Source organism: Tiliqua scincoides, chromosome 13 (genome assembly GCF_035046505.1).
Source record: "Tiliqua scincoides isolate rTilSci1 chromosome 13, rTilSci1.hap2, whole genome shotgun sequence".
NCBI lineage: Eukaryota > Metazoa > Chordata > Lepidosauria > Squamata > Scincidae > Tiliqua > Tiliqua scincoides.
Genome location: NC_089833.1, coordinates 6279491 through 6304274, shown reverse-complemented (window position 1 = coordinate 6304274; position 24784 = coordinate 6279491). Strand labels below are relative to the sequence as shown.

Below are 24784 nucleotides of genomic sequence, written 5' to 3'. Positions count from 1 at the left end.
ATGGCAGCCGGGGGCGTAATACAGAGCCTGGGCAAATTCCAGCTGCCCATGGTGTTCCAGCACTCGTTCCTACCACCCACTGGTGGCCAGGAGATGCTTTACCAAGACTTATCTGAAGAGGAAGGGATGGAGGAGGAGGATGAAGAGGAAGAAGAAAGGGAAGGCAGGGAGGTGGGAGACACTTCCGCAGGCCACAGCCCTGCCAGAGGGGAGCAGGCTAGCCCTACCGACGCCAGCCCAAGCGAGGCCGAAACGACCCTGCGGCTGCTCCAGTTTGCGGAGCGCATCAGCGACGACATCCAGAGATATTTTGGCAGGAAGAGCAAAGAGGAAAATACGGACTCTTGCAATATCTACGAGGACATTCGCTCCCCTCCACTTTCGGGGCGGGTGTTGTACTACACAGACCTGGTCAGGATTTCTCAGAGCGGGGAGCTGGAGGAAGAAGACGACATCTCTGACCCGCTGAAGCCCCTGGTGCAACCAGACCAACAGCTGGGCCATCCTCTCTGCAGCAAAGAGGGGGCCGACAAGCTGGGACCCCTGGCTGAGCTCTTTGAATATGGCCTCTGTAGGTACCTCAAGGAACAGGCCCCCCCTGACAGCAGGAAGCTGAGGCTGGAGAGGAAGTACGCCCATGTCACCCCCATGCATGTCAGGAAGTTGCCCCTGTCTTTTTGGAAGGAGCCATCCCCCAGCCCCATGTGTGCACTCAATAGCAACCCCCCTGATTTTAGTGACCTTCTGGCCAACTGGACTTCTGAAACCGGCCAGGAGGAACTGAACACCAGCCGGGAGCTGACAAGTGAGATGAACAGGCAGGTGGTGGACACAGACCATTTTGTTGGCCTATGAGGGTTTAGTGGGGCTGTAACACTCTTCTCCTTCCCACACTGGTCCTGCAACCTTCTCTATTGGGCATCTGGGGTATTCTCTCTTCTCCCCCTTGAAGGGTTGCCTGTTTGTTCCAAATCTTCCCATTTCTCCAGCTTTTGCTTTCTGTTCAGGTGGATAGGGGGATGCAAAGGTTAATCTCAGGCTGCTGAACCCCCTCCCTAGTTTTCTGATGGCCCTGCCCCTTCTGGGACGGACCCCACATTTTTTTTAGTCCTGAGCTCCATCCTAGTGGTGAATTCCTTCATCCATTTTTCAGGTTGGTTGGCAACCTTCAGTCCTGAAAGACTATGGTGTAAGCCTACAGCACCCGGTATTCCCAGGCGGTCTCCCATCCAAGTACTAACCAGGCCTGACCCTGCTTAGCTTCCGAGATCAGACAAGATCGGGAGATAGTGTTCAGTATAGGGAAATGGTTGGCAACCTTCAGTCTCGAAAGACTATGGTACAAGCCTACAGCACCCGGTATTCCCAGGCGGTCTCCCATCCAAGTACTAACCAGGCCTGACCCTGCTTAGCTTCTGACATCAGACGAGATTGGGCATGTGCAGGCTAACAGTTGCTGCCATCCATTTTTCAAGGGTTGGCAGTTTTGTGACACCACCAGGCTCCAGCTCAGAAATCTCAGGTTTGGGGAATGCACCTGCCCTGACAAGCCTACCTCTTTGCTTAACTTGTATATCTGTAAATAAAGATGATTAAAACCACCACCTTAATCCGGGCCTCTTCTTTTACAAGGGCACTGATTGTGTAAGTCTCCTGTTGATTGAGGTAGGACTGCCAACTCTTAATCAAAAGTTAGAGGACCTGAATGCTGTTCTTGGGGGAGTCAAAGCGACTCTGACCCTTCAGTTGGGACTGCGAAGAGGTGTGGGGATACCTCCTAGGAGGCAATGATTTTTGGTGGAAGTGGCTTGGGGAGGTTTGGAGATGGAAGCCAGTGGCCTGGGGGTGAAGGATGCGCTGCGACTCCATCATCCACCCTTCTCACAAATATTGTAGAATGTGATAGAACAAAGCAGGTAAAGGCACGAAACAGAGCTGTTGTGTTTCTCAGATACAGCGTAGGAAGGGCTTGGAAGACTCCACAGTGTGCTGTGAATTTGGGATCCCAGAGGAGATCATTTTCCCCCTATGTCCGGGAGAAAGAGCCCTGGATCTGTAGCTTCGAAAGGCAGGTGATATCAGGAAGGGTGTGTTTGTGTAGGGGAAATGGAGTCATGATTGGAATGCCTGGAAGCAAACCCAGGACCGGCCCAATCAGCAAAGCCATTTGTCTTCTGCTGAGCAAACCTCTTGTCTCTGCAGAAAAGGCTCCTTATCTTCAGGTCAGCGTTCCTATCTCTTCCCGCCCCCCCCTTTACAGGTCAAAATATATCCTTGACAGATGTGGTCCCCTTTGCTAGGGAAGAAGAACCATAAGTCTTTTAAATCTTCTAAGAACCCATCATGTTCTACTCCAGGGACAGTTTCATTGATTCTTTTCAAATGTTCTTAACTACAGCGGGTAGAAAGTCACGGGTAGAAGGTCACCTCCTGCAGACCTGGTATTTTGCAACTAGCTCCATGTCCCTGAGCCACCATCTTGTGGGTGGCTCTGCCACCCTAAGTACCCCATTGCAAATGGGCTCTGTGATCTAAATGAGGTACAGCCCTGTGGCCTTGGTAGAGCCCCAAGGTAGAGCCCCGGTGCCCAGACAGGACCTTGAACAGCTCCAAGGGGACACACAAGGCTGTAGAAGGATGCTGCAAGCAGAAGGGTTCAGATGTTGCTCCAGCAAAGATCTGGAGCTCACGGAAAAGTTTTATGCATTTGGGTAGGTTGGCTCTGCTCCTCCTTTGTGTGGAGCCTCTGGCCTTAAAGGATCATTGTCCAACTTCATAAGTATGGGACCATCACCATATCTCGCAGCGGGGAGTTCCACAAGTCATTATGGAGTACTCCCCTTTGTCTCCCCTGAACAACTGTCAGTGTATTTTACTGGGGGACATCCCTGTCCCTTACAACAAGTGGGGGAAAACCTCTACCTATCCACTGTCCATTGGAACAGACTTTCTGAATGGCCTCCTCCAACTCTTTCAGGAGAAACAGGGACATGCAAAGCTCATCGCTGCCCTCTTGTGGTGACATAGGGGCATAGAAAGGTTCACAAACTTGGGCTGCAATCCTAACCACACTTTCCTGAGAGTAAACCCCATTGAACAAAATAGGACTTACTTTTTTGTGTGTGTTTTCTTTTCTTTTCTTTTATTTAATTTAAGATATGGGTACAGGAAAAATCAGAAATGCATATGTTAAAGGTAATACCCTAAAAATTAGAAGGGCTTTTTCTATGGCCCGTTGCAACTCTATTCCATCCGCTGTTCTTTGGGGTAGATTTCAAGGTATTCCTCTTCAGGAAAGAATCTGTCCTTGCCCCCAGCGAGTTGCAGAAACGTTAGATCACCTCCTTTTTCATTGCCCGCTCCATAGTGTGGCTAGGGGAAAATGCTTAGTTCTCCAATCTTATCTTAACTCCTCTTTTGAGGTCTCTGTTATATTGCAATCTTTATTAGCCTCCACTGACCCTAACATCATTTTCCAGATAGCTACATTTATTTCACAAATAGTGGCGTCCAACTTGAAGTGTGTCCCTACTTCCTGAAGTCCGTGCTTTATAATTGTCAGTTTTAGTTTGGTATGTTATGGTTCTCTAGTCAGCTCTTTCAAGTTTTGTTTTGTTTTTTTCTTGTATATGTAAGTGTGTATGTATTGTAACTGTATGCCAATAAAGGTACTGAATGAATGAAGGTAATACAAAGGGAAAAACACTAGGGAATCGCAGAACTGTAGCTAATACTATTTTGCTTCTATAACTATCATCACTTAAATAGCTCATTATCGTTTATCCAACCACTCATATAGCAGGTTCCATAACTGCTGCATTCTCTCCATCCCGCCATCGCTCAGTCTTTCCGTCAAAACATCTATTTCAATAATTTCCATACAATTTCTTGATCCACATCTCTATAATGGGAATTTCTGAATTCTTCCACATCTTGGCATAAATTAATCTTGCTGCAATAATTACATATAACAAAATATGTCTGAAATCATTATTATAGCTTTCAGGGAAAATGTTCAATAGAAACAATTCTGGTTCGAAGGGTATAACACAATTAAAAATAGTTTGGATATTTCTATGTATTTTCCCCCAAAATTCTTTTGCCTTAGGACAAAGCCACCACATGTGATAAAAAGATCCTTTCGCCTCCTTACATTTCCAACATTTGTTACATATACCGGGATACATTTTTGCCAACCTATCTGGAGACAGGTACAACAAAATAGGACTTACTTTTGAGTAGGCCTGGTTAGGCTTGTGCCCTTGGTTATCTCAGCTTTTGTTCAAGAAGCTGCTCTAAGGATGTGCAGCAAAACCACACCTTAAAGTTTTTTTCCTGGCTGCAGGGGAGCAGGTGCATGTTTAAAAACTTACTCAGTAAGTCCTAAACTAACACGGCAGAAAAAAGTTTAGTTGGCATCCTTCAATCTTGGAAGACTATGGTGTCACGCTCTGAATGGTGGTTCTGGAACACAGTGTCCTCTCCAGTGCGCGAAGCCTGGGTAAAGTAGGTGTGGAGGATAGGCTGTTACCCATGCAGCAAATCCTCCCTCTCCACGTCGCTGAAATGGTCCAATGGAAAGGCAGAGGCCAATATGGTTGGTTCCAGCGGCGTCGCAGGAGTTGCCAGAACGTGACTGTGTTCAGCCATGAACTGCCTTGCATCCCATGGCTCAGGTCTCTCTTCTCCAAGGATCAAAACAGACACGACATCATTTTTCTTCTTATACAATTACTTCAATTACTTCAATTACAATTAATTCAATTACAATTATGCAATCCTATCCACACTTATCTGGGAGTAAGCCCCATTGACTCTAATGTGACTTACTTCTGAGTAGACATGCATAGAATTGGGCTCTTACTTACATAGGAAGCTGCTATACTGAGTGAGGCCTTTTCTGAATTCTCACGGGTTAAAAAACTGTCCTGAGGGACCCAGGTGAGTCTCTCATTGGCACTGCCTTATCAACAAGGTGAAAGTCATGCCCATTAGCAACCTAAGTTTATAGCAACCCTGGCTGTGAAAGAACCTGGCTGGGAAATACAGTACCTCTCTGGTCTGGGCACCTTCGTTTCCTCTCTGGACACCTGCACTACAGCTGAGAGCAAACAACTTCCCCAGGCCTCCGCTACCACCCCAGAGACCGCATGGACTTCACAAATGCCCCTGAGAACAGCAGCGTCAGCGCCTTCCGAGAGCAGGTGCAACGTCTCACCAATGAAAATGTAAGAGTCAAATTATTCAGCCCATCTTTGGTTGCAGTCGTGGTCACCAAGGCCAGTGAAAATAAGGACTGCAGGAGTGTGGTGTAATGGTTAGTGTGGCAGAGTGGCTAAGTAATGGGACAGTGACGCTGTACTTTCTTGGTTCAGATCTTTTGTCTCTGCTCTACTCATCTGAAGGCCTTAAATGAGGCTCTCTCTCTCTCTCTCTCTCTCTCTCTCTCTCTCTCTCTCTGAGCCTCAATCTTCCCCATCTGCAATATGGGCATAAAATACTTTCTTACCTTACAAGGTGGTTTGTAAGGACTACATCAAGACCGTGCTTTGCACACTAAGGAAATGTTATGCGCCTGGTAAGAGTAATCTGGCCTTAGGTTTCCACCATACACATCCTTTCCCAAGCGTAGTGTCTTGAATTCAGGCACCCTCCTTCCAAGCCCAATGTCCACGGATGTCTTTTTCCTATTGCCCTCTTCACCCCAAAGTGGCACTTCAGCTTCCTGCCACGGCAGAACATACCGGAAGGGAGCCTGTCACCTCTGATTTTGCATCGTCGCCGTCATTTATGTTCCCCTCCCCAGGTTCAGCTGCAAGACCGAAATGAACGGCTCTACGCCAAGCTTGGAGAGCTGCAGGAGAAAATGGGGCAGTTGGCTGGCTCAAAGACCAATCTGTCTTCCAGGCTGGTCCGCAGTGAAGAAGAGAAACTCAAGGTGAGGGGGGCAAGCATTTGGACAAGCTCCTTTCATGCGTGTGTGGGGGGGGAGGGCGGAGGAGAAAATCATAGCTCCCCCCCAAGCATTTAAACACATCATGTACAATATCTCAGACAGACCACCCTGTAAGGTAGGCCAGGCTTTCTCTGTTGCTTGTATACTGTCGTTTTACATCATTGTATGACATTTTGGATTTATTTTATACTCTTGTTAGCAATGCTTTGGCAGCTGACTTGTGAGGTTTATTGCCCCCCCAAAATATAAAAAAAATACTAGGAAAGCAACTCACAGAAAAGTAAATTTAGGTCTTTCCTGGGATATAACAACACCAATAGTGCTAGAAGAACTCATCCTGGTTTCAAGAACCTGAACTATCATGCCCCTTAACAACTTCCCTCTACCAGGGACATCTCAGTTGTGTGGTTCCAGCCAACCCCCCCCTCTCGTTTTGCCTCTGAACAGTGGTGTCACTAGGGTTGGCATCACCCAGTGCGGGAGGCCAGAGTGTCACCCCCATGATGGAGGGGTTAGTTGCAAGCTAGGTGATGTTGGGGAGGGATATAAGTGGGGATTTGCCTCCATTCTCAGGCTAATTTGTCCTACAGGTCCAAGTGAGTAGGGACAGTGGTATCACTAAGGTCACCTGGTGCGGGAGGCTAGCGCATCACCCCTGTGATCGACCTCCTCCAATGCAGCAGGCAGAGAACACCCTGGGCAGTCGGCCCTCCTCAGAGCTCAGACAGCAATGGGCATGAGAATTGTCCGGTATACAAGGGTGTACCGATTTCCCCTTGCGCAGTGCCAAGGTGGAGGGTGTAGCCTTTGAGCGGAACAAGAGAAAGCTCACTGTGCCCGCTTCCTCTTAGATTTCCAAGGACCTCGTTGATGTCCAGATTGACTCCAATAAAATGAGGGAGCAACACGAAGCGGAAAATTTTGAGCTGAAATGTATGGTAAGCCTGCTTTGGGGCAAGGACTGTTTCCAATTTTCATGCTTCTCCTGATACGGTTGGCAACCTTCAGTCTTGAAAGACTATGGTATAAAGCCTACAGCACCCGGCATTCCCAGGCGGTCTCCCATCCAAGTACTAACCAGGCCTGACCCTGCTTAGCTTCCCAGATCAGACGAGATTGGGAGATAGTGTTCAGTATAGGGAGATGGTTGGCAACCTTCAGTCTCGAAAGGCTATGGTATAAAGCCTACAGCACCCGGTATTCCCAGGCGGTCTCCCATCCAAGTACTAACCAGGCCTGACCCTGCTTAGCTTAGAGATCAGATGAGATTGGGAGATAGTGTTCAGTATAGGGAGATGGTTGGCAACCTTCAGTCTGGAAAGACTATGGTATAAGCCTACAGCACCCGGTATTCCCAGGCGGTCTCCCATCCAAGTACTAACCAGGCCTGACCCTGCTTAGCTTCCCAGATCAGACGAGATTGGGAGATAGTGTTCAGTATAGGGAGATGGTTGGCAACCTTCAGTCTCGAAAGGCTATGGTATAAGCCTATACAGCACCCGGTATTCCCAGGCGGTCTCCCATCCAAGTACTAACCAGGCCTGACCCTGCTTAGCTTAGAGATCAGATGAGATCGGGAGATAGTGTTCAGTATAGGGAGATGGTTGGCAACCTTCAGTCTCAAAAGGCTATGGTATAAGCCTATACAGCACCCGGTATTCCCAGGCGGTCTCCCATCCAAGTACTAACCAGGTCTGACCCTGCTTAGCTTCTGAGATCAGACGAGATCGGGAGATAGTGTTCAGTATAGGGAGATGGTTGGCAACCTTCAGTCTCGAAAGGCTATGGTATAAGCCTACAGCACCCGGTATTCCCAGGCGGTCTCCCATCCAAGTACTAACCAGGCCTGACCCTGCTTAGCTTCCAAGATCAGACAAGATTGGGCATGTGCAGAGTAAACTTCCTTATACTGGGTCAGTGCCAGGCAGCCCAGTCCTAACCAGTGCTGGCGCAGTGGGGCCACCTGGCCTATGCTGTATCCAGAACTGAAACTGGGCTGACTGGAGGTCTCCTTGCAGTAAGGGAACATATGTTCCCTTACCCTGTGTATGATAGCTGCACGACACCATCAATGTTCATGGCGTTTCACAACAGAAAAAAGAGAGGGGTCCCTTCCTGCACAAACTCAAAATAGACCCAAGAGATGACTGAGGAAGGGGAGGGAGGCATAAGAGCCTGGGGAACACCTGAATATGGAAGATACCAGCTCACATGAACCTGCCATAAAACAGTTTTGTGCCCCCGTGGCAGAAGGTAGGCTGGTGCATGGATGTGTGCCAGCCACTGAGGGCCAAATCTGGCCTCCCTAGTGCCAGCACCTGGTAAGTTTGTACTGGCCTACCTCAGCTGGCACGAGAGTCTGGGGAGGGCTGGGGGAGGGCAGCCTGGAGGCGTTCCGGGGCAGGGGGAAGGCAGGAGGTGGGTGGGCTGGGCCAGGAAGGGGGTGGAGCTAGGGTGTATGCACTGCTGAAACAGAGACGCCTGCGTTGGCTCGGTCATGTTGTGAGAATGGATGATGGCCGGATCCCAAAGCATCTCCTCTATGGAGAACTCGTGCAAGGAAAGCGCCCTACAGGTAGACCACAGCTGCGATACAATGACATCTGCAAGAGGGATCTGGAGGCCTTAGGAGTGGACCTCAACAAGTGGGAAACCCTGGCCTCAGAGCAGCCCGCTTGGAGGCAGGCTGTGCAGCATGGCCTTTCCCAGTTTGAAGAGACACTTGGCCAACAGTCTGAGGCAAAGAGGCAAAGAAGGAAGGCCCATAGCCAGGGAGACAGACCAGGGACAGACTGCACTTGCTCCCGGTGTGGAAGGGATTGTCACTCCCAAATCGGCCTTTTCAGCCACACTAGACGCTGTTCCAGAACCACCATTCAGAGCGCGATACCAGAGTCTTTTGAGACTGAAGGTTGCCAACAATAGGTGGGATCCTAACCGCCCTCCTGGGTAGCCTGGCGTAATGCCGGTCTGCTCGGATCTGCCCCACCTCTTTAAGTGGCACAGATCCAAGCAGCCCCATTTGGTCTACTGCCACGTTACTCGGGGTAAGGGGAATAGATTCCCTTTGCCCCGGGTTGCACCACAGCCAGCCCCAATCCTGCACTGGATATAGCACAGGATAGGGTTGAGCTGGCCCTAAAGCAGCTATGCCGTATCTCCAAAACTAGACACGACAGGGCGAAACCGATGCAATTTATGGAATCAACACCCCAAATTCATACAAAACCACCATAAATTTTTTTTTAAAAAGGTTTTCCGACCCTCAATTTCACAGGCCTGTGATCTTTTAAAACAGTGGTCTCCAAACATTTTGGCCAGAGGGCTGCATCAAATATCTGGCATGGTGTTGAGGGCCGGAAAAATAATTTAAATATGAAATTTAAATAAATAAATTTGAGCTGGAACTTAGATGAGTGAATAAATGAACGAATGGGCTCATTCATTCAAACTCTCTGGCCCTCAGAACACCCTCCAGACACAATCAGAGCTTGTGATTGCTCTGGTCCAAACAGTTCTGGTCATGTTCAGTTGAGTGGGCCAGAGGTTTGCAGGGGACAAGAGTTTGACTGTGAGCCGGATAGAGGCTTGCCACGGGCTGCATCTGGTCCCCAGGCCAGGGTTTGGAGACCCCTGTTTTAAAATATCACCTCTTTTTGTAAGACTTTCCGCTCCCTGAATTTTCTGTTCCCAGATTCTGGCCTTGGAAAATCGCATTCTGGAAGTTGAGCTCCATGACGAGAGGGTAACTGGGGAGCGCGATGCCCTTCGAGATCGCCTGCATGCCCTGGAGACCAATCACAAGGAGCTGGCGGACGAGTACCTTGTCTTGAAAAGCAACTATCTTGCCTTGGGCAAGGAACACGAACAGGAGGTGCCAACTGTTCACATTCTAAGTATCTTGCTGTATTGAGTCTGCTGCTAAAGCCGAGGGTTGCCTCGTCGGCTTTTGACATCCGGGCCAGTTGCCAGATTTTGGGGGCAATCCCATACCCAAGTGGCACAAGCAGTGTCATAGTTGCACCACCATTTCCCCACCAAAATGCATATGCGCACACATTTTTTTGGCACATTTAATACGTGGACCCCCAAGTGCTCATCCATGGAGGGGCTTCTGTGTACCCAGCGAGAAGGTCCCACTTTGCAGACATTGGGGGTTGGCAGTGGAGATGGCAGGCGTGGTCCTACCTCCCCAACACATTCAGTAGACCAGCCAAAGTACCACTTGTGGGGTGAGGTGGCAGGGCAGAGAGCCCAGAATCTTGCCCCTCACCCCTGCAGTTGTATGGCCAGAGGCCAGTCTTCCTGCATCCAGATCAGGCAGGTGCTGCTATAGGGTCTCAGAGTATTATAGGGAGGGGGCTTCTCTCACCCTGGCCCTTTCCCAGCCATGCAGGCTGAGTTGCCTTCCTGAAGGGTCCTGTGCCCTAGACCTCAAGATCACTAACCTCAACCCCGCTCCGCTTTCCCCAGTCTGGAGCCAGCCACCTCCTCCTCACAAACCTGCTCTTTGATTTGCCTTGCTGGCCTCATCAGGCTCCATGGACTGCCTCACCCACCTGCTCCCCTTCCTAGGCTGTCCTGGTCATGCCTATAGCCCACCATCCTTGCCTAGGCTCAGGAGCCCCATTGCCAGACCTCCCAGGACTGAAACCAGCCCATTTGCGGTGGGAGTCAGTTCCCAGTAAGTCCAGGGGCTGAACAACTTGAAAACGGTCTCTTGTTAGCTGATGTGCTCCCTGGGGCATTTGGTGGGCCACTGTGAGATACAGGAAGCTGGACTAGATGAGCCTATGGCCTGATCCAGTGGGGCTGTTCTTATGTTCTTAACTACAATTCCCAGGAAGCCTTGCAGGTCTCTTGTTATCAGGTGTGCTCCCTGGGGCATTTGGTGGGCCGCTGTGAGATACAGGAAGCTGGACTAGATGGGCCTATGGCCTGATCCAGTGGGGCTGTTCTTATGTTCCTAACTACAATTCCCAGGAGGCCTTGCAGGTCTCCTGTTATCTGGTGTGCTCCCTGGGCATTTGGTGGGCCGCTGTGAGATACGGGAAGCTGGACTAGATGGGCCTATGACCTGAGCCAGTGGGGCTGTTCTTATGGTGGTCTTTGGAAGCTGAAGTTCCTGCATTCACGTCACAGTCACTGTTCAGTCTGAGCTGAGTGAACAGTTCCACCCTGTCTGATCCCGGTAAACCGGATCCTTCCCCTGTTTTGCTCTGCAGGTCGCTAACAATGAAGAATTGAGCCGAGAATTACTAAACCTGGTAAACACCAAGAGTTCCTTTCCCCATGCCCAGAGTAACAACCCCAAGTCTCAAAGCCAAGCAAATGAGCCTTCCGCCGAGGTGGAACGAATTCGTGCTTTGGTGCACCATCTCTCTGCCTGCAAAGTGAAGGTATGAATCTTTAGATCTGAAAACTCAAAAATATATACATTGGTACTGTATCATTTTCAGTGCCATGGGTCCCCCCCCCAAAGAATCCTGGGAAGTATCATTTGGTGAAGGTGCCCCTGGGATCCGATAGAGATCCCTAGGCCCCTTTCTCCCGCAAAAAGTTCCCATTGTTCCCTATGACACGGGAGTAACTGTTACACCAGTTCCTCAGTCTATAGAGCAGCCATTTTCAACCACTGTGTTGTGGCACACTGGTGTGCCACGAACGGTTCCTGGGTGTGCCACGGGAATTTGGGGAAGGGTCATTTCTTAGTAGGGCCATTGGGGGATATGAGTCCCTCCTTCATAGCACAGTGTCAATTGTCCAAAAACAGATGGTGTGCCTTGACCATTTTAATGCCTTCTCAATGTGCCTTGAGATTAAAAAGGTTGAAAATCACTGCTAGAGAGTAAGTCAGTGTTTCTCAAACTGTGGGTCGGGACCCACTAGATGGGTCATGAGCTAATTTCTGGCGGATCCCCATTCATTTCAATATTTTATTTTAAATATATTAGACTCGATGCTACCATGGTATGTGACTGCATCTGTCCTTTTAACAGGCTTCTATGTATATGTTCTTAACAATGATAGTCAAAGGGGCTTACTCCTGTGGATAGGATTGCAGCCTAGCTTGCTTGCTTGATGATGTCACTTCCAAGCATTACATCACTTCCGGTGGGTCCCCACAAACTGTCCTTCTAAAAAGTGGGTCCCAGTGCTAAAAAGTTTGAGAACCACTGGTGTAGATAATACTAATTATGCAGAAATCTATCTCCCACTAATGATCAGAATTATAATGGATGTTGTCTTCCGTGTCTTCCTGCCACTAGCCAGAAGATGTGGTCGCTTCAGAACATGAGCGCCGGAAACTGGAAAGAAGTGTGAGTGTGTTCTATTTGCGTAGCACCCCATGCACCCTGGGATATTTTGGTGCCTGTGGGCGGAAATCAAAATGGCACCCTTTTTTTGTCATGATGACCCCAGCCTCAGGAAATGATCAGGCAACTGTTACCCTGCACATGCCTGATCTCGTCTGATCTGGGAAGCTAAGGAGGGTCAGGCCTGGTTAGTACTTGGATGGGAGACCGCCTGGGAATACCAGGTGCTGTAGGCTTATACCATAGTCTTTCCATGCCCGATCTCATCTGATCTCGGAAGCTAAGCAGGGTCAGGCCTGGTTAGTACTTGGATGGGAGACCGCCTGGGAATACCAGGTGCTGTAGGCTTATACCATAGTCTTTCCATGCCCGATCTCATCTGATCTCGGAAGCTAAGCAGGGTCAGGCCTGGTTAGTACTTGGATGGGAGACCGCCTGGGAATACCAGGTGCTGTAGGCTTATACCATAGTCTTTCCATGCCTGATCTCATCTGATCTCGGAAGCTAAGCAGGGTCAGGCCTGGTTAGTACTTGAATGGGAGACCGCCTGGGAATACCAGGTGCTATAGGCTTATACCATAGTCCTTCGAGACTGAAGGTTGCCAACCATTTGATACAGAGGAAGAGTAGTTAACCTGGCCAGGAATGGCAGCAGCCCAAGCTGCAGAAGAGTCAGCTGTGAACCTTTCAGTGAGGTATGAGCCTCCTGGACTGCATCCCCCAGCAGCAGCTCTCCTGAGCCAACTGCTTCCCTCTGCACTTTCATCCCCCATTTCATCTTTCATCCCCCAGTGTCTGCTCCGTGGTGTCTGTTCACTGTGGACAATGCACTAGGTGGAAGTTGGTGGAGAGGTGCCAGGCTCCAGACCCAGGGTATGCCCCTTGAAGACTCACCACACTACCAGGAAGGAGAGACACCTGGGAAGGACAGTCAGACCAGGAAAGTACATAATGGCTCAACATGGCTGGAGAAAGTTGGAGCTGACCACGGTTCTGTGGCTCCAACTTATCTTCCTCACCCTTGGCCATCCCTGTGGGCCTCTTCTAGGACACTTTTGTATCAGTTAACATATGGGCCATAATCAATGAGGATGTTGACCTGCGCAAGCTCCATTGAAATGCCCTGGGGCATTTGGTGGGCCTCTGTGAGATACAGGAAGCTGGACTAGATGGGCCTATGGCCTGATCCAGTGGGGCAGTTCTTATGAAATAAATGGTCTTGTGCAGATCTCATTCATTTTACAGGGCTGATGCTGCTGTTAAAATGACCCTGGAAAGTAAGCACCCTTTGATGTCCTAATATTTTAGGATATGACCTAAATGCTCATATGACCCTTCTGAAATATGACCCTTCTGTTCTTTCCTCCCCACCCTCCCCAATAGCTGTTTGGAAACCAGGATCAAGTCACTGCAGAGATTGAAAAGATGAAAGGAATTTACAGCTCCCAGCAGCAGAAACTGGAGGAAAGAGTGTAAGTGAGACCACCATACAGCCTAGCCTGGATATTGAGTTTGGGCAAATCTACCATACGTAGTTAACTTGATTGTGCACCACTTTAACTTCCATGGCTCCCCCCAAGGAATTCTGGAAACTGCAGTCTGGTGAGGGAGCCGTGGAATTTCCAGAGCCCCAGAATTCGATTACAGACCCCCCAGTTTATAACTCGTGGAATTGTAATTCCATCCTTAAATGGGATTCTGGTATCTCTCTGCCCCTAATGTTTCTGTTCCTAGCCTGTGGCTGCAATCCGAATCACACTTTCCTGAGAGTAAGCCCCATTGAACAAAATAGGACTTACTTCTCAGTAGGCCTGGTTAGGATTGTGCCCTCTGTCTCCCAGCCCTTGTTCTTCCTTACCCCTGACTCATGTGGTGGGATGTCAATGCGAGGGATGAAGCTTCACTCTTCTAGTGCATGCTGTTAAAGTGTTTTATATCCATCTCTTTACATGGCTGGACACGCAATGCACCATGCTCTAGCACAGGGGTGCCCAAACCCTGGCCCGGGGGCCATTTGCGGCCCTCAGGGACCCCCAATCTGGCCCTTAGCTCCCATCTCCAATGAGCCTCTGGCCCTCCGGAGACTTGCTGGAGCCCACACTAGCCCGACGCAACTACTCTCAGTGTGAGAGCCAACTGCTTGACTTCTTGCACAAGGTGTAGGCCGAGGGGTCCCTCCACTGATTGCCGTTTCACGTCTGTGAAGCGGCAGCAAAGGAAAGGCTGGGTTTGCTTTGCACAAAGTCTTTTATAGGCCTTGCGCTATCGTGAAACCTTCATTCGTTCATGTAAGTTTCTTCTCTCATATATTCATTTATGTCAATTTATTCAAACTTTAAATGTAAATTAATTATTTTTTTTCCCAGCCCACAACACAGTGTCAAAGAGATGATGTGGCCCTCCTGCCAAAAAGTTTGGACACCCCTGCTCTAGCAGACTAAAGTTTGCCCTTTTCCACACTGCATGTCAGTTCAGTTAGGATCTATGGAAGTTTGGAGGAGAAAAGAGTGCTGGTCTAGAGCTCACACTTTTTTGGCTCGAGAGCTACTTTGAAACCCAGCAAGGCCCGGAGATCTACCAGGGGGGAAGGAAGCGTCTGACAGACACCCCCTTTAATGTATGGAGCCCCTACTGGAGTCTAGTCAGTTTCGTCAGTTTTGTTGCTGCATGCCTGAAGAGCAGCTAAAGTGTCAGTTTCAGTGTCAGTTTAGCTAAATATGTCAGTTTTGTCTAGTCACTAGACGAAACTGACATATTAACAGTTTGGAGAGACAGGGCTCCGCGATCTACTCATTTTGCCTCGCGATCTACCGGTAGATCGCGATCCACCTATTGAGCACCCCTGGTCTAGAGTGTCTCCTGGGAGACCCTCCAGCCCATTACTCTCTTCCAGGGGTGTCCAAAGTTTTTGGCAGGAGGGCCACAACATCTCTCTGCCACAGTGTCGGGGGCCGGGGAAAAAAAGAATAAATTTACATTTAAAATTTGAATAAATTTACATAGATTTACATAAATGAATATATTGAAGGTGAACTTATATGAATGAATGAAGGTCTTGCAATAGCTCAAGGCCTATAAAAGGCCTTGCAAAAAGCAAGGCCAGCCTTTCCTTTGCTGCCGCTGCTGCATCACAGATGTGAAACAGCAAGCAGTGGGGGAAACCCTCATCCCACAGCTCACATGAGAGGCCAAACAGTCGCCCTCATGCTGAGAGCAGTTGTGTCGGGCCAGGGCGTGCTCCAACAAATCTCCAGAGAGGCTCATTGGAAACTGGGGGCACCCTGAGGGCCGCATTGAGAGGCCTCGAGTGCTGCAAGTGGCCCCAGGGCTGGGGTTTGGGCACCCCTGCTCTTTCTCTTCCAAACTTCTGCTTCATTCCCTTTTCAAGCCTCAGGAGGGGGAGGGGGAGTGGCAGAGGTAGGTAAAAGCATATCACTAGGGTTTGACCCAGTGGGACGCCAGCGCATCACCCCCCCCGTGCGCGTCCCCAGGTGTGGCCCGCACCCTCCGCACGTCCTAGCCATGCCACCGGTTGAAAGGGTGGGCTGGCCCTGGTAATGTACCTAATTGTGGGCAACTGTGATCTTGGTGCATGCAGGGCGACCATGGGCAAGGAACTGCAGGAGGCCAAGAAAGCCATTCGGAACACCCAGCACAAGCTGGCAGAGCAGTCCGCGGTAAGACGCAGGGGATACCGGGGTGCAAATCTGGGGAGTGGAAGCCACAGCAAAGAGCTACATGGTCAGCAGAGAGTGTTGCTATCTACATTTAGAACGCACTTCACTGATTGACAGAAGGTCCCAGGAAGCACACCACCACCCAAGCCATAAATGGTGGTGGTGGCAACCTTCAGCCTCGAAAGACTATGGTAGAAGCCTGCAGCACCCAGTATTCCCAGGCGGTCTCCCATCCAAGTATTGGCCAGGCCTGACCCTGCTTAGCTTCCGAGATGAGGCATGGAAAGACTATGGTATAAGCCTACAGCACCCAGTATTCCCAGGCGGTCTCCCATCCAAGTATTAACCAAGCCTGACCCTGCTTAGCTTCCAAGATCAGACGATAGTGTTCAGTACAGGGTTGGCAACCTTCAGTCTGTGGTATAAGCCTACAGCACCTGGTATTCCCAGGCGGTCTCCCATCCAAGTACTAACCAGGCCTGACCCTGCTTAGCTTCTGAGATCAGACGAGATCAGGCACCTGCAGGGTAAAGCATCAATAAATTGCTCTACAAAAGTTGAAACATTCATAGGCAATCAGTATCTGTAAGAGACCTAGGCTGCAATCCTAACCACACTTTCCTGAGAGTAAGTCCCATTGAACAAAATAGGACTTACTTGTGAGTAGATCTGGTTAGGATTGTGACCCTAGATTATTAAAAAGGTGAGACATTTTTAACAGTGTTCTGAAAGCTGCAGCAGAACTGGACATCCAATATTGAACCACAGACTCCAACAGGCCAGATGGGGTATTTTTCTTCTTCTTCAGAAATTCATGTTTCTAGCCAAGGAAAAGGGTAGATGTTTATAGGGAAGATTGAAAAAAATAGGTAGAGGTAACTTTATCTCCCTCTCCCATCATGCCAAAACTAGGAGGCCATCCAATGATGTCAATGGGCAGTAGCTTTAGAACGGGCCAAAGAAAATAATTTTCATGCAACACCGATGGAACTCATTGCATCATGACACGGCGATGGCACTTGCTTTCCAAGGGGATTAGACAAATCCAGCAACCCTTCAGATGCCTGATCTCATCTGATCTTGGAAGCTAAGCAGGTTCAGGCCTGGTTAGTACTTGGATGGGAGACCGCCTGGGAATACTGGGTGCTGTAGGCTTATACCATAGTCTTCCAAGACTGAAGGTTGCCAACCACCAACCAGACAAATCCATGGTGGAGGAGACGTATAGCAATGGTTTTTACTGGGAAATGGCTCTATAGGACCTCCATGTTCAGAGGCAGTAAGCTGAATGCTAGTTGCTCCCGGGGCAATTGTAGGAAAAGGCTGCTAAGCCTTGCATAGGAGTTAGTAGAGGCTTCTGGTTGGCTCCTCTGAGAAGACAGGCCCTTAGTCTGGTGCAACAGGGAGGGTCTTATGTTCTTATCTTGGGGGACCCATTGTACATAACCTGATAACCAAGGTCAACCTTTCATCTGCTTGGGCTGCAGGTACTACTCTCCTCTCAAAACCAGCTGCAAGAGGTGGAGGCCGAGAATTCCTGGCTGCAGCTCCAGCTGAAGGAGGTGAATGAGGAGTACAGATCACGGCTTGTTCAGTATGTCTCGGATGTGGCGGTGAGTGTTTTTTGCCCTTGGGCAACCAAATGCACATAAACCCCTCCACACAGGGAGGGGGGGGGCGCCCGGTATAGGAGGAAGCCCACCACTTTGCTTAGATCCATCTCAAACCCACGCAGAAGATGGTATGAGGGGGTCTCCGCCCCCCTGCATAGATGTGTGACTTTGCACCCCCCATTCATGATTTACCTGGTAGTGCATTAGCGCTGCTGCGGACGCCCCATGATTTAAAAAAGGAAAAGGCCTGAGGGAGCAGAAGAAGAAAGCTTGGATCTCACTAGGCTGATATGTGAGCCGGTATTGTGTGTCCCAAGGAATACATGGAGGGCCAATCGGTGGCTAAAGCGGGAACAAGCAAGGCGCACTCTGAGCTGGCTCGCATGAAGGGCTTTGTGGACAGCATGCTAAAAGACATCCGGGGTTCCTATAAGTCTCGGGAGGAGCAGCTGGCCAGCGCGGCGCGCGGCTACAAAAAACGCCTGCAGAACCTGGTCAAGAGGCACGAGAGCTTGCTGATTGTATACAGGTAGGGGCAGAGTCTGTCCTGGGCAGCAACAACCCCAGTTGCACTGGAGATTAATTTCTGCAGTGGTTGGCAGGCTTGCCAGGCGGGACGCATCCCAAACCCTGGGGCATTTGGTGGGCCGCTGTGAGATACAGGAAGCTGGACTAGATGGGCCTATGGCCTGATCCAGTGGGGCTGTTCTTATGTTCTTAACTACAATTCCCAGGAGGCCTTGCAGGTCTCTTGTTATCTGGTGTGCTCCCTGGGGCATTTGGTGGGCCGCTGTGAGATACAGGAAGCTGGACTAGATGGGCCTATGGCCTGATCCAGTGGGGCTGTTCTTATGTTCTTAACTACAATTACCAGGAAGCCTTGCAGGTCTCTTGTTATCAGGTGTGCTCCCTGGGGCATTTGGTGGGCCGCTGTGAGATACAGGAAGCTGGACTAGATGGGCCTATGGCCTGATCCAGCTGGGCTGTTCTTATGTTCTTAACTACAATTCCCAGGAAGCCTTGCAGGTCTCTTGTTATTTGGTGTGCTCCCTGGGGCATTTAGTGGGCTGCTGTGAGATACAGGAAGCTGGACTAGATGGGCCTACGGCCTGATCCAGCTGGGCTGTTCTTATGTTCTTAACTACAATTCCCAGAATGCCTTGCAGGTCTCTTGTTATCGGGTGTGCTCCCTGGGGCATTTAGTGGGCTGCTGTGAGATACAGGAAGCTGGACTAGATGGGCCTATGGCCTGATCCAGTGGGGCTGTTCTTATGTTCTTATGTAACCCAGAGACGTCCGAGACAGGGAAGCCACAAGGCTGCCAGCCCTTGACAAATTGGGGGAGGGGGGTGGTGGAAATCACCAGGGTGTTGTCCACAAACAGCCTGCCTTCATCATCTTGAGGTCTAGAAACCTGTCTTTGTTTTAAATTGGAGCTGGGATTCTTAGGTTCAATACCACATTCAAGGCTCCCCCCCCCCCCCCTGCACTTGAATGGTATCATCAAGCTTTGGTAGCACAGCTCTGACTAGATTAATATCTTGGTAGCTAGATGATTTAGGGTTCTGGGTACCAATGTGAAAGCGTATGAACTGCCCCATCAGGCCCAAGGGCTGGTGAGTAACCCTTTCAGTTGGCCAACAGGATGCAGCGTGAACAGATCCGGTCGCTGGGCAGTAACGAAATGGACCCCGGTCCACCAGAATACCACTTTGCTCTCACAGATGCTGAGCTGTTGACAAGCACCTCTCAGGAGCTGAACCGTCTGCGAGAGGACAAAGCCAAGCTGGAGGCTCAACTGCACGAGCTGCAAATGAAAGTGAGTGGGGAGGGGGGTTCTGCTGCATAGCTGTGGCTTGAGTAGCGGGTCCCCTTAGAGGAGTACGTGGAGAGTGGCTAAGGGGTTTGTTTGTGGAGCCTCACAAAAAGAAGGAGCTGGAGGAATGACTGGCACAAGGCCTCCCAGTGCCTGAGGGGGCTCATCAAATGCCACCCCCCCTGACCGGGCAACATCCCAGGCATCATGCCTCTATTGCTCCTCTTCCTCTCTCTTTCTGGATTTGAAAAGGAAGACGGGAATGGAGCAGAAGAGGAAGTATGGAGGAGAGGAGAGTGGTAGGCTATAAGTCAGAATTGCTTCTGGTGTGCCACTTCAGGAGCTGCAGGACTTGGGCAGGCCCTGAACACAAGGGCTTTCAGCAAACAGGGCTAGGGGGGTAAATGCCCTGGGCAGGGGGGCATTGCCCTGATCGTTCCCCCTCTGCTGCCATTTTTTTCTTTTTGGCCTGAAATGGGCACGTTTTTGTGACCTGAGAAGGTCTTCTGTGACCTTAGAAGGCCAGGCGTGTAGTCAAGGGCGAGTGCAATTGCGGACCTGGCGCCGGTGCCACCTGGGGGCACAGGACTGCAAAATGCCAACCCCCACCTGAAAATGGCACTTCTGATTTCTGCAAAAGCCAGACATGCTGTTCTCATGTCTTTTGAAAGCCTCAGAAGGTCCTCTGGGGGCTGGGGAGGCTGCAGGTAGCCTCCCCCCCTTAAAAGACCTTCTAAGGTCACAAAAACGTGCCCATTTCAGGCAAGAAAAAGAAGAAAATGGCAGATCAGGGCAATGCCTCCTGCCCAGGGCATTTGCCCCCCTAGCCCTCCCCACAGGTATGCCAGTGGGTGATTGGAGTCCCGGAACAACTCCTACAGCAGGAATAGTGACATGCATCACTAACAGGGTTGCTCAAGTAGTCCTTGTGGAATTATTTTTCAAAAAACCTTAGCTGAGAAGAATCAGGCTCAACAGAAGGCAAACTGAGACAGGGGCATATGTTAATGTCTAGGATTAGGCCAGGGGTGCTCACACTTTTTTGGCTCGAGAGCTACTTTGAAACCCAGCAAGGCCTGGAGATCTACCAGAGTTTTTTTTAACAATGTTTGCGCCATCATAACATATAACATTTATGTGTACAATGTATGTTGGTGTACCTTGAGCCCCACTGAGTATAACAGGACTTACTCCTGAGTAGACATGCCTAGGATTAGGCTGTGAGGCTGCAATCCTAGCCACACTTACCTGGGAGTAAGGCCCATTGAGTACAATGGGCCTTACTCCTGGCATTTCCTCCCAGAGGCACCTGAAGGGGGGGGGTCAGCACTCCGCGATCTACTCATTTTGCCTCGCAATCTACCGGTAGATCGCGATCCACCTATTGAGCACCCCTGGGTTAGGCCATTGTCTTTCCTAAGGACTACCTGAGAGACAGCAAGCTGCTCATGTTACATTTGGGCTAGAATCCTATGCAGATTTACCAGGGAGTATGTCCTATTGAGCAGAGTGGGATTTACTTCTGAGCAAACAGGCACTGGCTAGACCTCAAATATACCTTTTATATTTTTTAGGGATAGGTTGTTTTTTTTTTTTGTTAATTCCTTATTTCCAACTTGTATACATTTTTGAAAACTGTTGCAACCCACTCTAATCTGAGATGAAATGAGTCTAGAGCTTGAAATGAAGTATAATAAGTTATAGAGCAGTGACGAGGGGCAAGCAGAGAAAAAGCTGTAATGTAGAAATTTAAGGTTGATTTTTTGTTGGGTTTTTAATGGGGTGTCACTATGGGGTATATGTGTCCAGATGTACTTCAAAATGTACCAGTTTTCCTATGTTCCCCTAATATCTCATCCTTTTTCTCACCTCGAAGGTAAAGCTGAATGAAAATACTGACTTAAGGACGCCACCTTCACAGTGAGTATTTTGCCTTATCATAGCATCAGATGTTCTACCAGGATGTGAGTGTCCCATCAACAAAATTATGATCCCCCTTCCTCCAGAGTTTAAACCAGTGGTTCCCAAACTGTGGGTGGTGGCCTGATTTTTGGTGGGTTCCACAACAGCTTAGCAGAGCCTCCAGTGAAAACACAGGTGATTTAGGATCAGATAACTAAGGCTTCAATCCTATCCACGCTTTCCTGGGAGTAAGCCTCATTGACTCTAATGGGACTTACTTCTGAGTAGACAGGCATAGGATTGGGCTCTAATTTCCTCAAGCCCTGAGGCTTTTCAAAAATCAGAATTGTCCTGCAAGGAGCTCCTGCAGTTTGCAAGCATGTGTAAATATAGGGAGATAAATGTCCATGCATCTTTTTTCTGGTTATTATTTACATATAAATAAGTAAAAATATGATTTCTTTCTAGATTTTTGAAAAGCTTTTTTTAAACCTAGGTGTGCCCCAATAGAGTGTCATTTTAAAAAGTGGGTCCTGGTGCCAAAAAGTTTGGAAACCACTGGTTTAAACACTAACGTGCCCTCTAGAGGGAGCTCTTGCAATCCCAATGCCCTTCTACGTTCATAAGCTGGAACACAATGCATTCCTTAGCTCGTACCACCCTTTCTATAGTCAGAATTCCTTGAACATTAAATGTGACCTATTTTTTGATTATGCACTCCCCGGACGGACTCGAAAGAACTTTCCCACGCTTGGCTTGCATATTTCCTCACCATTAGTTCACCTATCGCCACAATTTAAGCTGCCGCAATGAAATAAGTGGGATTTACCCAGAAGCCCAAAAGAGAATTAAAACAGAGAAATGCCAGAGCTGATACTCCAGGCTCTGTTGAAGGCTACTGTGCACCCCCAAGAATACTTTACTTGTGCATTAGCCGGAACAGTGTACCTGAGGTTCCCTTGGCTGAGTCTTCACTCATTGTTTCCTCCAAGCATGGGTCAACTTCTAGACATGGGGGAACATGTGGTCAGAACTCAGGGGCCCAGAACTAATATATTGTGAGGAACTGGGTCAAGGGACCGAAGGAGGTGGACGCACAAAAAGATGACATGTCATCACAGCCTCTGATCCTTCTGGCACAGAGTGGCTCTATGTGGGGCACCTGCCAGTTCAAAAAATTTATATGCTTCCCTTAATGATACCAGATAGGGAACAGAACAATAAAAACAAGTGCTGCCAATGTAAAAATATAGGAAGTTATTTTTACACTGAGTCGGGATCACCGGTGCATCTATAAAATAGGGAGGGCTCGTAGCGTAGTGGTTGGCAACCTTCAGTCTCGAAAGACTATGGTATAAGCCTACAGCACCCGGTATTCCCAGGTGGTCTCCCTTCCAAGTACTAACCAGGCCTGACCCTGCTTAGCTTCCAAGATCAGGAGATAGTGTTCAGTATAGGGAGATGGTTGGCAACCTTCAGTCTCAAAAGACTATGGTATAAGCCTACAGCACTTGGTATTCCCAGGCGGTCTCCCATCCAAGTACTAACCAGGCCTGACCCTGCTTAGCTTCCAAGATCAGGCATGTCCAGGGTAACAGTTTTCAGGTAGTGCTTGGAAAGCCTCTCTCTGACATTCTGCAGCTAGGCAGTAGTAACCTGGTTGCACCAATGGTCTGATTCGATATAAAGTCAGCTTCATGTCAGCTATGTCATGAAAGACCCCTGCCCCAAACCACAAAGAGTCCCTGCCCGAGATCAGCTCAGGCAACTGAACTCATTGGAATAGTGACCTGGTCGGCAGCTTGATCGAGGAGAGGATTTTCTGGGTCTGGTTTCAACTCACCTCTGCTTTTTTTTCTTCTTAGCATGCTGGAGGAGGAGGGCTGGGCATTGCTCAGGAAGCAACTACGAGAATTCACACACAACACACAGGTAAAACACTTGCACAAGATACCTCACAAGCAGACAGAGATCCTCAGTGCTAAGCACACAAGGCTGTACCTCAGTGGTAGTTCAACCTGCTGGGCAGACAGGCAGCCCTGGGTTCAAGTCTTGGTATCACTAGGATAAGAAACCCTGGATAGCTGCCGCCAGGACCCAGAAGGCAGCATCCTATTCCACCAGGCCAAGAGCATTGATTACTCCCACTAATATGGCCTAGGCATTACAATGTAAATAAGTCATCCTTCCAGCCTTTCTCCTTCTACCATCCCAGGAGGATCTAGAAAAGGAGAGGAGCCAGCTGCTGGCCCGGGTCACAGTGGCGGAAGAGCAGCTGGCCGAACTACAGGAGTACGTGGACAAGCATCTTGTGCGGTAAGGCCAGCAGCCCTACAGAAATCTTTGTATGCACTCTAGTATCACTTAGGAGTCCAGAACTCCTGGGTTGGATGGCGACTTCCTCTTCCCTGTGCCTCTGGGAATGTGGCCGAGGATGAGAACTGCAAGCATGTGGTTGGTCTGTGGAACTCCTTGCCACAGGATGTGGTGACGGCATCTGGCCTGGATGCCTTTAAAAGCGGATTGGACAAGTTTCTTTAGGAAAAATCCATTACGGGTTACAAGCCATGATGTGTATGAGCAACCTCCTGATTTTAGAAATGGGCTATGTCAGAATACCAGATGCAAGGGAGGCACCAGGATGCAGGTCTCTTGTTATCTGGTGTGCTCCCTGGGGCATTTGGTGGGCCACTGTGAGATACAAGAAGCTGGACTAGATGGGCCTATGGTCTGACCCAGCGGGGCTCTTCTGATGTTCTTATGTGCATCCTGTGGCAAGGAGTTCCACAGACTAATTGCACCTATCACTCTGCAAGGGAGGGCACCAGGATGCAGGTCTCTTGTTATCTGGTGTGCCCCCTGGGGCATTTGGTGGGCCGCTGTGAGATACAGGAAGCTGGACTAGATGGGCCTATGGCCTGATCCAGTGGGGCTGTTCTTATGTTCTTAAGCAGCGCAAGCCAGTAGATAAAACACTACATTCTCGGTCATGGAAGTCAGGGGTCCCTGGAGAGCCCAGCCCATGTCATTGCTAGTTATACAGGTGGGACCTGGGTTCTTTGCACTCCCTCAGCTTGGACGAGAACAGTTCTCTCCCCCATTATTGCCCTCTGTACTTTAGGTGCTTGCCACCAAAGCTCACCAGGCATGCATCTAGAAATCAGCTTTGAGGTCTTACTTTGCTCAGAAGTCACCCAACTACGGAGAGATTGCTCACCATTACTTGCCATTCTCCATGGGTTGGGGGATGGAAACCCAGAAGCAGTCAGAACTGGGGGCCTGTACCATTGCAACTTTGACATCCCTGGGTTGATGCTGCTTTTGTTGTGTCCGTACTGCAGATACAAGGAGGAGATCTTGAGGCTAAGGAAACTCTTGGGAACAGAGGACTCAGGCGAACTTAGTGCTGGCGCTCCAGCAATTTCAAAACCCAAAAGGAACTTCAGCAAGGACATGTAGTCTCTGTGTTGCAAACCACGGAGGAAAAGGCAAAAAGCATCTCC

General features: G+C 49.4%; 2 protein-coding genes and 3 pseudogenes across 2 annotated transcripts; 3 read left to right on the top strand and 2 right to left on the bottom strand.

Moving 5' to 3' along the window:
* Positions 1 to 855, top strand: PERCC1 (proline and glutamate rich with coiled coil 1). The gene has a single exon (XM_066640817.1). It carries the CDS (start codon positions 1 to 3, stop codon positions 853 to 855), a length of 855 nt encoding a protein of 284 aa, XP_066496914.1.
* Positions 856 to 1192: 337 nt separating this feature from the next.
* Positions 1193 to 1315, bottom strand: LOC136634086 (5S ribosomal RNA; annotated as a pseudogene).
* A 3835-nt stretch (positions 1316 to 5150) lies between these two features.
* Positions 5151 to 24740, top strand: CCDC78 (coiled-coil domain containing 78). The gene is made up of 15 exons (XM_066640816.1): positions 5151 to 5228; positions 5807 to 5938; positions 6808 to 6894; positions 9651 to 9830; positions 11182 to 11355; positions 12226 to 12276; positions 13657 to 13745; positions 15872 to 15950; positions 17438 to 17563; positions 17881 to 18092; positions 19208 to 19382; positions 21256 to 21299; positions 23147 to 23213; positions 23497 to 23597; positions 24623 to 24740. The coding sequence occupies exons 1-15, from the start codon at positions 5151 to 5153 to the stop codon at positions 24738 to 24740; spliced, it is 1713 nt and encodes a 570-aa protein (XP_066496913.1).
* Positions 12619 to 12733, top strand: LOC136633834 (5S ribosomal RNA; annotated as a pseudogene).
* Positions 16376 to 16494, bottom strand: LOC136634066 (5S ribosomal RNA; annotated as a pseudogene).
* Positions 24741 to 24784: the final 44 nt, after the last annotated feature.

What these genes read in the sequence shown, in the direction of transcription:
- PERCC1 (XM_066640817.1), top strand. Translation starts at nt 1, where the DNA reads ATGGCAGCCGGGGGCGTAATACAGAGCCTGGGCAAATTCCAGCTGCCC.
- CCDC78 (XM_066640816.1), top strand. Translation starts at nt 5,151, where the DNA reads ATGGACTTCACAAATGCCCCTGAGAACAGCAGCGTCAGCGCCTTCCGA. An exon ending in AGTATGTCTCGGATGTGGCG is followed by an intron (nt 17,564 to 17,880) that starts GTGAGTGTTTTT and finishes GTGTGTCCCAAG; the next exon opens with GAATACATGGAGGGCCAATC. An exon ending in TTAAGGACGCCACCTTCACA is followed by an intron (nt 21,300 to 23,146) that starts GTGAGTATTTTG and finishes TTTTCTTCTTAG; the next exon opens with CATGCTGGAGGAGGAGGGCT.